Here is a 15,866-nt window from a genome sequence, read left to right as displayed (position 1 = left end):
AAAAAAAAAAGACTGAAGTGTGAAGAAATACCCATGATGATTCCTTGTGCTCCTCTGTAGTATGAGCTTGTTAATGTTCTGAACCTCTCCTGCCCAGCTACATGATGAAAAGAATAAATAACTTCATTATTTCCTGTTTATGGTTAACCAAATGAACCTCATCTGCCTATAAAGGAAGATGGTGAAAAAGGTCATTAAAAAATAAGCACAAACAAGGTCGCAGTAGCATACTCTAAAAACTTTACAGTAGATCAGTAAATTTTGTCCATGTAACAAAGAGATAGAAAATATACTCCAACAATACACTCGTCCATGATGGATTCTGAGTAAGTATACTTACCCATCATGAAAGTAATCTTGAAAGCTGTCTTAACAACTCTTGTATTCACAAAGGCTGGTGATGTCCTTTATTTAGTTTTCTTCTGGAGGGAATTTGTGTAGTGAGATTAAGGACTTAAAAGAAGTAATGTATAAATACATGGACTCATGCAGATGGCAGGAGTGCTCGACTTGGTAAATGCAATCTTCAAGGGGAGGGGAGACATAGGAAAGAAAAGAAGAAGAGAGGGAATGAAAAGTCTTTCAGTGCCAAGGATTTCTAGCTCACTTCATGATCATGGAATCACAGTCACCAGCATCATTTTTCATTTTAATTGTTTTATAATGACAGGTACCATGTTGTTTAGGAACTGGAGGATTTTCCACTACAAGAATTCCACAGAGCTTATCACATTTGAGAAGGCTGTTCCATAACTGTGGTTCTAATGGATTGGCCAATCAATTGTGGATCAAGTGTTTTTTTTTTTTTTCCCTCTCCTTGAATCAGAAGATCCTTTCTCTGATCCAGAACCACAGGATCATTATCACCAGGATCAATCTGAACAACAATACCGATCCTTAAATCCTTGTTCATGACACTAGATTAAGGCTTTCCAACTTGAAAAAAAATGTTGAGCATTCATAATACTCCTGCCTTGCCTAATCAACAAGGACACTACACATGCTGCCTCATGAAATGATGCATCCACCTCAGTGTGAATGAAAGAACTGCATTTTGTTGATGATTCTCTCAGCATTTGCGTAGGATACCACTGTTTGGTGACTGACTAAAGTTCATACTAAAGTTCACATCCTATTTCCTAGTTTCCCATTAATCCTTTACAGGAGTGTTATTTTGATCCCAGTACCATTCAATGATGAGCTACCAAGCACCAAATATGTGATGGCATAATTGAGCTGGAAGGAATACCAAAACTAATGGTACTTCATTAGGCAACCTAGGACTATCAGGGGTGGGTGGTCTTAACACCTAGTGGAGGAGTAGTTTGGAGAGCCTATTCAGCTCCAGTTGGAGAAGGGAACTCTGCAAAGCCTGAGTTCTATCATTTGGAATATGCTTTGAGAGAGAGCATTTGCAATCTAATAGTTGAGAGAGATTCAGCCACTGTCATATCTTGGATGGATTCAGATTCACGGGTTCCATGGAGGTTTGCTCATGTCAGAAGGAGTGTCAGATCTACTGATTCCCAAAAGTGTTGCTCGTTCAACTGGTGATGCAGATTCTTCACCAAACTAGGCTTGTTTTATTAGGAATAAGCTTAGGGTTGGGTTGTATACGTGTTGGGCCTTCAGTCCATGTGGTTTGGAGTGTATTGGGCTACTTTTATGGGTCTAAACTAGGGGTTCTAAGGTTGCATACGGAATTCAGTGATTTGTTTCCTTTTCTTTAGTTTCCTTTTTAGATGGGGTTATTTAGTTTCTAATTTCAAGTCATTGTTAGTTTCTAATTTCTGTCTAGACTAGTTTCTATTTTCATTAGATTCTAATTTCCAGTTTTTAGTAACTTCTTGTAATCAATTTTTAGTAACTCAGATTTAGTAACTCTGAGTTACTATTACTTGTAAACATTCCCCATCATTATTATAAATAAAGGAGAGCTCTCATCATAGAGAGACGATTTTTACAATTAAAAAAAACAGAAGCTTCATGCTGCTGCTGCTGGGTTTTCTCCATGGCTATACCTTTGTGTCTGATCAAGGGTTAGGGATTGGTGTGTGATCCGATCGACACTCTGCGGCGAGAAGTCCGGGTGGATTTTTATTATTTCTGGTTTCTCTTATTGTGGTTATCTTCTTCAATTTCCCAAGTAAGTAATCTGAACTTTCTGCAGAATTTTTCTGGGTTTTAAGAGTTCTGGATTCTCCCACTGACCTGTACCGATCCAAGAGACCAGCCGTCAGATGGATCTGAAATTCTGGTCGAATGCTGCCCTTGTTGAATGGGAGATTCGATCCAAAATTTAGAGGGATCTGACCAGGGGATTGAGACTTATGGGAAGTCTCCCTGTTCTGTCCGATTGAAGTTCTGCCCAGATTTTCTTGTCTAATCTGTGTTGTATTTGACTGCTGCCTTTATTCTCTGATGGACTGGACCTTTCTAATTAGTAATCTGAGTTGATTATAGGCTCTTTAATATTCTGCTATTGAATTTCCTGAAACTGCTGGGGTCGACTGTAAGTTTTCAGAACCTGCTGTCCAGAGTTGAGTTCTGGTTTGGTTTATCTGTTCCTGTGGTGTTTGCTACTGATTATGTCTTATTCAATACTCTATTCCTATATCTGAGTTAGGCTTTCGTCTGGTTTATAGTCTGAACTCATAAATTCCAGTTTCTGGGTTCGAAATTCTGATTTACAAAATCTGTTTCTTCCTTAATTCTGATCTGTTATATTGCAGCCTTACTTTGGCTATTCTTGGTTGTTCTTTGGTTTAAAAGTTCCTGCAGTATTAGTTCTGGTTTGGTTGTCCAAATCCTTTCCTACATTAAGTGGTATCAGAGCATGGCTGGGAACAACACCCCCACCCTAGTTTCTCTTATGGAGATGCTACAGACTATGAGGACTGAGATGAAGGCTGAACAGCAAACCTTACGGACTGAATTGAAGGCTGAGTTGAAGGTTGAATTGGATGCCAGGTTGTTGAATGAAGAGACCCCACCCCAACAGCCTACTGGCAGTTCACGTACAACACCCGAAGTGGACACTCCAATGAATGTGGTTGCTCAGTTGACTAATAGGAGAGCAAACCCTAATCTGAGAGCACCACAGAGGGTTTCGGTAGCACAACCTACTTTTGAAGAGCATGTAAGAGGATATTTTGAGACTGAGCGTCCCGTGCAACCAAGGTATTCTGGAGATTCACAGAAGGTCAAGCTCGATCTGAAGGAGTTTGATGGGAGATATGACCCCCAATTGTTCTATGATTGGGTAGTGGCACTAGACGACTATTTTGACTATTATTAGTTACCTGAGGAGCGGAAGATGAAACTAGCTTGTGGTAAGCTAGTTGGGCTGCTCGTGAGTGGTGGAGGACCTATGAGCTAGAGTTGGAAGACCGTGGTAGAGAACCTACTAGTTGGGAAGAGATGAAGCTTGAATTATCAGATAAATACTTGCCACGCAACTTCAGAGCTCGCATACAAGACCAACTGAACTCTCTTCGTCAAGGGTCTATGACTGTTGCCGAGTACATAAACAAGTTTGACGCACTTTATTCTCGAACAGGCATAAGGGAGAATGAAAGGCAACTGTTATCTCGGTTTCGACTGGGATTGCGAGCTGAAATCAACAGGGGTATCGGAGTTGTTGAAGGGCACTCAGTGAGGGATTGTTTTGACAAGGCCCTACGAGCAGAGGAGCTTCTAGCACAACCAGTTAGAAGGTTTGGTTTCCAAGCTGGGGAGGTAAAGAAGAATTTTCCAGCCACTAAACCTAGTAGCTGAGCACCTCTAAAATCCACTTTTCCTCCATGAGCTGATCATAAAGGAAAGGCACCCATGACAGGTAGTAATAAGGTACAGTGTTTCCATTGTCAAGAGATAGGACATTTTGCCAAGTCTTGTCCGCATAAGCAGAGGATTAATGCAGTAGCTGAGGTTGAAGACTCCAATGAGGAGGATGAGTCAGCTCTTTATCCCTACCCATTAGATGATGATGATGATGGTGGATATGACTATGATATGGAAAACACTAATGAGGATGATACCCAGGGAATAAATATTGTTACTCGCATATTGGTGGCTGAAACCAAAGGAGAGGATTGGCGACGTAACTGCATATTCTACAGCCGTATGAAGTCAGGTGAGCATACTTGTCAGATTATCATTGATAGTGGCAGTTGTGTCAACGTTGTTTCTGAAGCCTTTGTGAAGAAAGCAACCTTGAAAGCTGACCCACATCCTCAGCCTTATAAGGTATCAATACCTTAGAGGTGAATAAGAGGTGCTCAGTTCCTTTGAAACTTTACCGATATGAAGAGAAAGTTTGGTGTGATGTGATCCCAATGAAACTCACAGATGTATTGCTTGGTCGTCCCTGGATGTATGACAATGATGCCATGGTTGGAGGGAAGAAGAATCTGTGTACTTTCATGTGGAAGGGAGTTCCTACAACTTTCTATCCGGTAAATGTGCCGGCTGAAATACGGCGGAAGAGATCATTAAAGTCAAATCAGAAGGGCATTGACAATGAGAAGAAGGTATTAGCTCTGCCCACAAAGGAGTTGCTAACTATTTCCCATAAACAGTTTTTACGCACAACTCATGAGACTGGAATGGTTATGGCACTTGTTACTAGGGAAGTCACCCCCCAACCTGAGGTAACGTATAGTGCACCTATTAGAGAGCTCCTGTCTGATTTTTCTGACTTAGTCCCTGATGATCTCCCAGATGAGTTGCCTCCCATGAGAGACATACAGCATGCCATTGACTTGGTACCTGGTTCGGTTTTACCCAACCTTCCTGCTTACAGACTTAGTCCTACTGAGCACGCCGAGCTGAAACGGCAAGTGGATGGGTTACTACAGAAGGGCTTCATTGAGGAGAGCTTAAGTCCTTGTGCAGTACCAGCTTTACTCACGCCAAAGAAGGATGGTTCTTGGCGTATGTGTGTGGACAGCCGTGCTATCAACAAGATAACAGTCAAGTATAGGTTTCCTATACCACGACTAGATGATATGTTGGATATGTTGTCCGGGGCAAAGGTCTTTTCCAAGTTAGATCTGAGGAGTGGCTATCATCAGATTCGCATCCGTTCTGGGGATGAGTGGAAGACCGCCTTTAAGACCAAGGATGGCTTATATGAGTGGAAAGTCATGCCGTTCGGTCTGACAAATGCACCTAGTACTTTTATGAGGGTGATGACACAGGTCCTTCGTCCCTTCATTGGTCGCTTTTTGGTTGTTTATTTTGATGACATTCTGGTATACAATAAGAACCAAGAAGAGCATCAGGATCACATGAGGCAAGTCTTGAGAGTACTCCGTGCTGAGAAGTTATACATTAATCTCAAGAAGTGTTCCTTCATGCTGCCCAAGGCTGTATTCCTTGGATTTATAGTGTCATCAAAGGGGGTTGAAGCTGATCCGGAGAAGGTCAAGAGCATCACTGATTGGCCCACACCTAAGACTCTAACAGAAGTCCGTAGCTTCCATGGGTTGGCTTCCTTCTATAGGAGATTTATTCGGAACTTCAGTGCAGTAATGGCACCCATCACTGAATGTATGAAGTCGAGTAAAGGGAAGTTTGAATGGACAGCTGCAGCGACCAAAGCCTTCGCTCTTGTGAAGAGGAAGATGACCGAGGCACCCATCCTACGCCTGCCAGATTTTGACAAAGTATTTAAGGTAGCTACAGATGCTTCACATGTTGGGCTAGGAGGAGTGATAATGCAAGGAGGACACCCCATCGCTTTTTATAGTGAAAAATTGAATGAGGCCAAGAAGCGCTATTCGACTTATGATCTGGAGTTGTATGCAGTCGTCCAAGTGCTACGCCATTGGAGGCACTACCTCATTGGTAAGGAGTTCATTTTGTACACTGATCATGAGGCCTTGAAGCACCTTCACTCACAGAAATCGATTAGCCACAGACATGCCAAATGGGTAGCCTACTTGCAGGAGTTTGTATTTGCTATGAAGTACAAGGCAGAAAAAGAGAATACAGTGGCTGATGCACTTAGCCGGAAAGTGCTCACACTTAACACATTTTCAGCACATGTTATTAACATAGATCAGATACGAGGTGAGTATACATCTGATTCTGATTTCAGCACTGTCTTTATGGAGTTACAACAAGGTGGGCAGCACCTAAAGTACTCTATTCATGACGGGTACTTGTTCTTTGGCACGTGGCTTTGTATCCCAAACTCTTCCCTACGTCATCACATCATACGAGAGTTACATGGAGGAGGATTAGGGGGACATTTTGGGAAAGATAAGACTCTTGCACAGGTGACTGATCGATATTATTGGCCATGCATTGCAAAGGACGTCGATCATGTGATCAAGAGATGCCGTGTATGTCAGTTGGCAAAAGGGGGAAAACAGAACACAGGTTTATACTCTCCACTACCTGTTCCTCATGCACCGTGGCTTGATGTTAGCATGGATTTTGTTCTTGGACTACCCCCTACTAGAGAACGATATGATTCCATTATGGTGGTTGTGGACCGTTTCTCTAAGATGGCTCATTTTATACCTTGTCGTAAGACTTTTGATGCTTATCAGGTTGCAAAGCTCTTCTTCAAGGAAGTAGTACGACTACATGGGCTGCCAACTAGTATTGTATCTGACCGTGACGTTAAGTTTATGAGTTATTTTTAGAAGACATTGTGGTTGAAGACAAATACAAAGCTGAACTTTTCAACTGCATTTCATCCACAGACAGACGGGCAGACAGAGGTGGTGAACCGTAGCTTGGGAAACTTGTTGAGGTGTTTGGTTCGAGACTATGAGAAGACATGGCCTTCTATTCTTGACATTGCAGAATTTACCTACAACAGCTCAATGAATAGGACAACAGGTCGTACTCCTTTTGAGATCTTGCTTGGAGTCCAACCTAAGCGGCCTATTGACCTTATGTCACTCCCACCCCAGGCTCGAGTTAGTATTGAAGCTGATGAGTTCTTACGTCATATCACTGAGGTGCATGCCAACGTCCGACGGCGTATTGCCTTGAACAATGAGGTGTATAAGGCTTCTGTTGATCATCATCGGCGTTATGTGGAGTTCAAACCCAGGGACATGGTGATGATTCGAGTAAATCCTGAACGGTTTCAGACAGGTGTCAATACCAAGCTACATCCAAGAAAAATGGGTCCCTACAAGGTGCTGAACGTATAAGACCTAATGCTTATGTGCTTGAGCTGCCGGATGACATGACCATAAGCAACGTGTTTAATGTGGCTGATCTTCACCTTTATGTTGGGCATCATTCGGATGATGGAGACATGGAGCAAATGCTGAGGTTGCCTCAACTGAAGCCACCCACTTCTGAAGTTATTGAAGACGTCTTGGATGATAATTACAAGACCTCCCGCCGTGGCACCGGTTATCACACTTTTCTTGTCAAGTGGAAAGGTCGTCCCTATAGTGATTGTACTTGGATTCATGCTGATGACTTCAAGAGGCTTGATCCCGACTTGTATGAGCACTACATGTCCCTTATCCATTCGTCGAAGTCGAATGTTTCCAAGTCGGGGAGAGTTGATGCAGATTCTTCACCAAACTAGGCTTGTTTTATTAGGAATAAGCTTAGGGTTGGGTTGTATACGTGTTGGGCCTTCAGTCCATGTGGTTTGGAATGTATTGGGCTACTTTTATGGGTCTAAACTAGGGGTTCTAAGGTTGCATACGGGATTCAGTGATTTGTTTCCTTTTCTTTAGTTTCCTTTTTAGATGGGGTTATTGTTGTAACCCGGCAGTCACTGAGAGGGGGGGTGAATCAGTGAGTCCAATTTCGATCCCTAAAAACCTGTCCAATGTCTGGCCAAGAAAAACTTGATATACCTGTCCCTGTTTGCACACAGTCGTATGCACACTCAGCCTCTCATAGGCACTTCCAAGTGTGCACACCCATTCCACATTCCACGCACTTCAATATAAAATGCAAACAACAAGCGCCCACAACACAGGGTTTTTACAAGGTTCAGCAATTTGCCTACATCCCCGAAGTAGTGCCTGTAAAGGCTTCGTACCTACTCAATACACTACTTTTGACTGCACCCACAGTCAGGAGCACCCACACCCAATTTTCTCAAGCCGAAGCTGAGATGGCACTCATAGTGCCGATACAATGTGTAGCACCCACTACACGGGAGCACCCACTCCCGGTGCTTAGCACCCACTAAGCACACAATAAATAATACAATTAAATTGGGCTTATATCAATGCCCTACAATCAAGCTTGCCTAGCAAATACATCCACAACTAGCTAGCATGCTTACAGTTCATCCACAACTAACCTAGCATGTATACATTCAACCACAACTAACCCTAACATACATACGTGCATATAATGTAAAATCAAAGATTAAAGAATCTCACAACCGATTGCCTGGGATGACTGGAAACTTGTACTGACAAGTTTGGTGCTCACACCTTCTCTCTCCTTGGCTTCTTGCTCTTCAAAGCAAACACATCCTTGCTTTCTTCTCTTCTTCCTTGGCTTTGAGTTAATATATCATTAACACACTTCAACCACCTCTTTTACCTTCTTTAATGGCCTAAGAACATTTATCATCAAGTATGTATGTTCATTCAAGGACCAACAAAGAGGGGGAAGCTTCTCCTACCAAAACCGTAGCCTTCTTTCACTCAAAACTCATTTTTCTTGCTTCCATAGTGTAGGGCTTGAAAAAACGAAGAAGCTGCAACTTGGTTCACCCAAATCCGAGTTAAAATGAGGGAGATATGACCATTTGAAGTTAGAGCAATGAGATAGCCTGAAATGGAATCTTCGTAGGGGTGGTGTAGGCTACACCGGCGGCGCGCGCAACAGGGGCGAAATCTGACCGTATATCTCATATAAAAGATCTTGTAATCTAAGCCGTCGGATTAAACCAACGGACAATAGATCCAAACCATTAAATTTGAATCTCGATGACGTCATCATGACGTAGGCGCTGACATCGTCAGCAGTGTTGTCGATCTATGATTGGTTGCTTTTCCGGATTTTAAGGGAGCTTGTCTCCCACTCACAAAAGAGAAATGCATATCGACCGTTGGATCCGAATCCTCCATGATGGCTTTAATCAGATTTCATGAGATCATTAAGATCGGAATCTTTTTTTATACCTTCTTACACGAGCGAAACACCACAACATACCTTGATAAGGTGTAGCGCCAGTGCATCAAGAATTATGCACCTAACTAATCAAATCCCACGCGCAAGCATCTATCTCGTCCATATCACACCAAAATCTCAACAGCCTTTGGATGGGCATCAAGCCTACGTGGTCGAATCTTGGCCGTCCATTTCACTTCCCTTTACTCCTCTTTCTTACAATCAAGCCCCTGCCTCCATATGTTTCAGTGCTTAAAGACCCCTTGCAACTCAGACCTTCAAAATCTTTAAATTACACAAAAGCCCTTCAAATTTCAAAAATAAATTCCGAAAAATCCACCCAACACCGAGAGCAACTGATGGATTTTCGGTTTAGATTTTCGAACCGACTTTACGGAAACACTTATAACTTTTTCATACGATATCCGATCGAGATGAAACGAAGTGCGTTGGAATCGTCACTGGATGCTCTACGACTTTTCAGAAGACTCAATCATCTGAATCATCCATGTAAAAATACCAAAATGCCCCTACACCTTTCCAATGACGTATCTTTCTCATACGGAATCGGAATGCGATGAAATCAGAACCGTTGGAAAGATTGTATTTTTGTCGTATTGTTACATGTAGAACGCTTCCTTTAAAAAATTTATCTTCAATGCCGAAACTGCCCTTGACTGCCACAAATGTCGTAACTTCTTCATACGGTATCAAAATGTGACGAAATCAAATGCACTGGACTAGGTAAATTACAATCTATCTTTTTCATGAAGAACTGATCTTCCAAAAATGTCATTTCCATTACCAAAAATGCCCCCTAGCATAAATAGGCCAATTTTGCTAGTTTTGACCCAGAAACCCGCACCACCTATTAATGATGTATTAAACCACTCCATGCATACCAAGCTGCTCTGTTATCTCATCGGTGACACTGGACACTGCCATGTCATCATTTTCATCCATGTCACCCAAACTGGCCACGTCATCACCGCCACGTGGCCGAGTTGCCAACAACGACAACCATAAAACAAAAGTTATTTAGTTTCTAATTTCAAGTCATTGTTAGTTTCTAATTTCTGTCTAGACTAGTTTCTATTTTCATTAGATTCTAATTTCCAGTTTTTAGTAACTTCTTGTAATCAATTTTTAGTAACTCAGATTTAATAACCCTGAGTTACTATTACTTGTAAACCTTCCCCATCATTATTATAAATAAAGGAGAGCTCTCATCATAGAGAGAAGATTTTTACAATTAAAAAAAAAAAGAAGCTTCATACTACTGCCGCTGGGTTTTCTCCATCGCTATACCTTTGTGTCTGATCAAGGGTTAGCGATTGGTGTGTGATCCGATCGACACTCTGCGGCGAGAAGTCTGGGTGGATTTTTATTATTTCTGGTTTCTCTTATTGTGGTTATCTTCTTCAATTTCCCAAGTAATCTGAACTTTCTGCAGAATTTTTCTGGGTTTTAAGAATTTTGGATTCTCCCACTGACCTGTACCTCCCACTGACCTGTACCGATCCAAGAGACCAGCCGTCAGATGGATCTGAAATTCTGGTCGAGTGCTGCCCTTGCTGAATGGGAGACTCGATCCAAAATTTAGAGGGATCTGACCAGGGGATTGAGACTTATGGGAAGTCTCCCTGTTCTGTCCGATTGAAGTTCTGCCCAGATTTTCTTGTCTAATCTATGTTGTATTTGACTGCTGCCTTTATTCTCTGATGGACTGGACCTTTCTAATTAGTAATCTGAGTTGATTATAGGCTCTTTAATATTCTGCTATTGAATTTCCTGAAACTGCTGGGATTGACTGTAAGTTTTCAGAACCTGCTGTCCAGAGTTGAGTTCTGGTTTGGTTTATCTGTTCCTGTGGTGTTTGCTACTGATTATGTCTTATTCAATACTCTATTCCTATATCTGAGTTAGGCTTTCGTCTGGTTTATAGTCTGAACTCATAAATTCCAGTTTCTGGGTTCGAAATTCTTATTTACAAAATCTGTTTCTTCCTTAATTCTGATCTGTTATATTGCTGCCTTACTTTGGCTATTCTTGGTTGTTCTTTGGTTTAAAAGTTCCTGCAGTATTAGTTCTGGTTTGGTTGTCCAAATCCTTTCCTACATTAACTGGAGGTCCAGATCTGCTAATGATGTGGCAGATCAGCTGGACAAACAAGGTGTGAATAGGCTGGCAGGTAGTTGTTGTAGTTCTATAATTCTATCCCATTGCAAGACTTTGCCTCTTTTTTTTTTTTATTATTATCATTTTTTTATTTTTCTTTTTTTTTTCTTTCTGTAGTTCTTGTTTGAGCTATCAATTTTCCAGTTCCCAATGTTGCTTCAGGTCTAGAATGTCTCAGGTTCCGTAAATAATAGTTTCCTTAACACTAAAATCAATTCTACTATTATCTAAAAAAGAAAAAAGAAATGGTTTGATATTTTCAGACCTAGACTAATGGGTCTATTAATTAATTATTTCTTTCTGGTAGGAAAAATGGTTCCTAGGGTTTTGATCTCCGAGTTTTTGAAAATTAGTCCTCATTTAAAGTGCTCTCAATTGTTTTCAGAGAGAGAGAGAGAGAGAGAGAGAGAGAGAGAGAGAGAGAGAAAAGAGAGAGATTACAAAAGTAAATATAACCGTTATATTAATTGGATTATTTTTGAAGGTGTTGTCACTGCATTGGTAAAGCCTGCAAGCTGTCATCCCTAAGCCATGGGTTCATATTCCACCTTCATCTTTTGACACAAGGTTAGAATTCTAGCTCTTCCAGAGTGGTATCTCACTGATGGCTCGTGTCCCCCCAGAAGGAGGCCTTCTTCGCCCTCTCTCAAGCTCTCCCCCATACACGCAAAAAAGAAAAATAAAAAGAGAGATAACTACAAAGTCCCTTCCTTCTGCACAATAAACTTGTACTAAGACAATAGTCACACATGCATATACACTTATGCATATCTTCCAGCATAATCAGGTCAACCAATTGCACCCCAATAGTGAAAATGAGTTGATAACACATTCTCTCATTTATTTTATTTTTTATAAACTGGAATTTCTCTTGTCATACAAGGGTACTTTCTATTAAGGACTTATTTAAAAGGGTGATATAATTATGAAATTGTGATGCAATCAATGTGTAAGTTGCATTTAGCAAAAGAAAGCAATGAACTGTTGAGGGCTCCATTATGCAATAAGATGAGGACAAATCTATTAAGATGGGTGGGCACAAATTGTGAAGGCCATTAAATGCACCGTAAGGACAAAGGAGTCAACTTCTGCAGATTAGAGGATTTAAAGACTAAAGGTATGCCCAAAATGACCTGGCAAGAAATAGAGAAAGATGTGGGTGGCTCTATGTTGATAGAAGACATGACCTTAAGATAGATTTGAATCGTGAGACAGGACTGTGTAGCTGATCATCTAATTCCAAAACATATAACTGAACACTTAAAAAAAAATAAAAAATAAAAAAAAAAGCTTTCTTGGTCAGAGCAAATAGGAAATAAATTAAAAGCCATGTTAAACACAATACATCTTCTTTTGAGAATCCGAACTGTTCCATGGGATGAGCATGCCAGGTTGGTGTAGAAGCTAACATGTTATCATTAAGACCTTAAGAATTTTGCAAATGAAAACATTAGTGGAGATCATTTACCTGTGTCCCAGATAGCAAGCTTCAACTTTTTACCCCCAAGAGTAACCAACTTTACCTTGAAATCCACACCTACAGAGAATGAAACAGAAGGACATATATTTGTGTCTAGAAATAAACTAGATGCCAAAAGAAAAAAAAGAACACACACATATTAAATTTTTATATATTTGGTAACAGATCTGAGCACTATCTAGGGCAGAATAGATGAGAATGAGAGAGACAAAGAGATATAGAAGAAGATTAGGAATCATACTGATGTAGTTCAAAAGAACAAGAAGACCTCATGTTGTTGATACCCAAAATGTAGACATAAATACTTTCTTCTCCCTATTCTAATTAGACCCAACTTTTACTAGCTACTTGCATGTCCATCCTGGAAAGGAACTCGACCTACAAGCTTGACAAGTTTGTCATAATATAAACTTCATAGTCATATTACTGTGAGGACCTTATGTCCAAACCTAAGTATTGAACAATGTGAAAGAAATCAAGGCAATGAGTAATCATTCCACAAAACGACAGCCTCATATCTTAGAGCAACTTAGTGCACGAGGCTCCCGCTACCACAGGGTCTGGGAGAGGCAAGAGTGGCAGCCTTACCCCCTGTTTCGCAGAAGAGGCTGTTCCAAGTTTTGAACCTGTAACCAACATGTTGCAATAGTGCAACTTACAGCCTCATATCTTTAATTTTATTCTGCCTCAAGAGAAATGTAAATAACAAGCTAAGCTAAATATATACAGTTCTCAAAGGCGAGAGCCGAATTCAATAAGGAATTTCTTCATTTTGTTCTACCAAAACAAGAGAGCATCAGCATCAAACCACGTTACAATCAATGTAACAATGTGATTCTTCATTTCATTTTTCACATTTCCCAAATCCAAATATTGATATAACCGAAGAATAAGCCCTACACGATCAAACTTACCGATTGTCGGTGAAAGATCTTCGAAAGTATCTGATGTGAAACTCAAAAGAAGACTACTCTTTCCAACTCCAGAGTCTCCAATCAACAGCAACTTAAACAAATAATCAAATTCCGGTTGGCTTGAAGATGAATCCATCGAATTCCACTTCTTCCGCCAAATTCCTACCAAAAATAGAAGGATCAATCAAAGAAAATAATATAAAAAACAAAGAGGAAGTAATTTAAATTACCTGTTAATATAGGTAATTCAATGAGAAATAGGACGAATACAGATCTGGAATGAAGAAATGAAAAGTTAGAAACAGGGGAAGAAGACTTGAGAGGTTGCAGAGCGACAAAGAAAGCTTGAACTTGAAGCAAGAAGACCCCGAAAATGTGAAAGACTAAAAGCCATAAAGGCTCTCATAAACTAAAGGAGAATCTGGGCATTCCACCGTTTGTTTATTCCAATCGCTATTTGATACGACACGGTTCACCGTATTAAAATGTTATTGGTTTTCTTCGTCATTGATATCTCTCAATATTGGCCCGGCAGTGACCGGCACTATTTTGGGTGATTTTGGGAAAAAATGGTTTCTGTGGGGGGAGAGTGCTTGACGAACCGGATCCTCTCTGGTGTTACTGGAGGTTCAGCGTCCATCTACACGAGTCACACGACACACCCCAAGTCCTCCTGGCCGTTAGATGTATGTTGGGCCTTTAGAAGCACACAGAGAAGAGGATATGAATTATTTGAAGCCCCTAAGTTTAGAAACATTGGGGGAGACAAAATGACTAGTCTAACCCCCTATGAAATGAAATATGATATCACTATTGGTGCTTTGCTCAAAAACTCCCATTGGCCCTCACATATGTACTAGAGCCGCACTTCCCCATTTTTGGTATGATCATTTCATTCCCCGACTATATCTAAGATCCAGATCCTCTCCAACCACTGGACTGCCTATTGAGGCATACAACAGTTAAGAGAATCCAGGCATGCATCCCCAACCGTCAGATGCCTCATTGGGCAACCCAGTGGTTAGAGAGGATCCAGACACCCATATCTAGGTGTAGGGGGGCCACGCTGCCATTTAGGCTTAGATAAACCTAAACCCAATTTTACAAATATAGTAGTTTATCCCTAAATATAATCATAGTCTGATGTAGGGATGTTGAGCGGTCGGGCCAGACTGTGTAGAAACGCAACCCTAAAACGATGCAGAAGATAACGGAAAAAACAAAACAAACAATGCACATGGATTTTACGAGATTCGGCAAGGTTGCATACGTCCCCGGTGAGATGAGATCTTGCTTCACTATCAATGGAGAATAGGGTTACAGCGCTCTTCCTCACACCTCTTCGTATTGCTTGCATTACAGAGAAAGAAACCCTCGCTACAAATATATAGCGAAAAAACCTTAATCCGTATTAAACTACAATTGCCACCCTAATCCGGATTAAACTACAATTGCCCTCAAATAAAATTCGAGCGGGGGGTTGCGCCCCCCTACACCCCCTGCTATGCAGAGGGGCCTCCTGCCCCCCTTGCAACCCCCACGGCCCGCTAATCGGCTAGCAGGACAGTCGTCCTGCCTGTCTAGGTGCTGCACCAGTACTCCCTGGATTAAACTGCGACGGAATACAAGACATCATACATCAACAGACTGGTCTCAATCAGGCCTAGTTGGGGTTTCGCCATTATGTAGGGTTGCATCATGAACACCCATTTAGCTAAATGGGCTTAGCGAGGATGGGTATGGTACGATTGATAATCAAGTTGGTTGGTCTTAGGCTCTAATCGGGTGCCGTAAATGGAGCCTTAACCAGGCTATAGACCTATTTATTTAACTTTAAATGAGTTTTAAATGTGTTTTATTTAAAATTGGTCTCTTAAATGTGCTTGAAAGGAATACCAATAAAATGAGACAAAGATCCCATAGTTAAAATGGATTAAGCCAAAGATGAGCGAAGCAGCTAAGTTACTACGGTACTTAGTCTTTAACTTGCAAAACTCAAATTCATCAGACTATGCTCGCACAATCCAAGTTTAGCAATATTTTTTTTTTTTAAAGGTAATGAAGTTTAGCAAGTTCAAATCAATTAAACTATGTTTGAGAAAAGATAAATGTTCAAATAACAATCACCACCATCTCAAATTTATATATCACATAGCCTTAGCACTATATACAAACAG

The 15,866-nt window shown here is 40.9% G+C and overlaps 1 protein-coding gene across 1 annotated transcript in view; it reads right to left on the bottom strand.

Moving 5' to 3' along the window:
- LOC122070292 (ras-related protein RABC1-like) overlaps positions 1 to 14,113 on the bottom strand; it is a 19,087-nt gene extending 4,974 nt beyond the window's left edge. The window contains exons 1-4 of the mRNA XM_042634419.1: positions 13,920 to 14,113; positions 13,690 to 13,851; positions 12,764 to 12,832; positions 32 to 97 (exon numbers count right to left, since the gene is read on the bottom strand). Coding sequence (XP_042490353.1) covers positions 32 to 97; positions 12,764 to 12,832; positions 13,690 to 13,825 — 271 coding nt within the window. The 5' untranslated portion in view covers positions 13,826 to 13,851; positions 13,920 to 14,113. The remainder of the gene's footprint in view (positions 1 to 31; positions 98 to 12,763; positions 12,833 to 13,689; positions 13,852 to 13,919) is intronic.
- Positions 14,114 to 15,866: the final 1,753 nt, after the last annotated feature.

The sequence above is a fragment of the Macadamia integrifolia genome, chromosome 2 (assembly GCF_013358625.1).
Source record: "Macadamia integrifolia cultivar HAES 741 chromosome 2, SCU_Mint_v3, whole genome shotgun sequence".
Classification (NCBI taxonomy): domain Eukaryota; kingdom Viridiplantae; phylum Streptophyta; class Magnoliopsida; order Proteales; family Proteaceae; genus Macadamia; species Macadamia integrifolia.
Note: the sequence above shows the minus strand (reverse complement) of the source record. Positions and strands in the feature narration are given on the sequence as shown.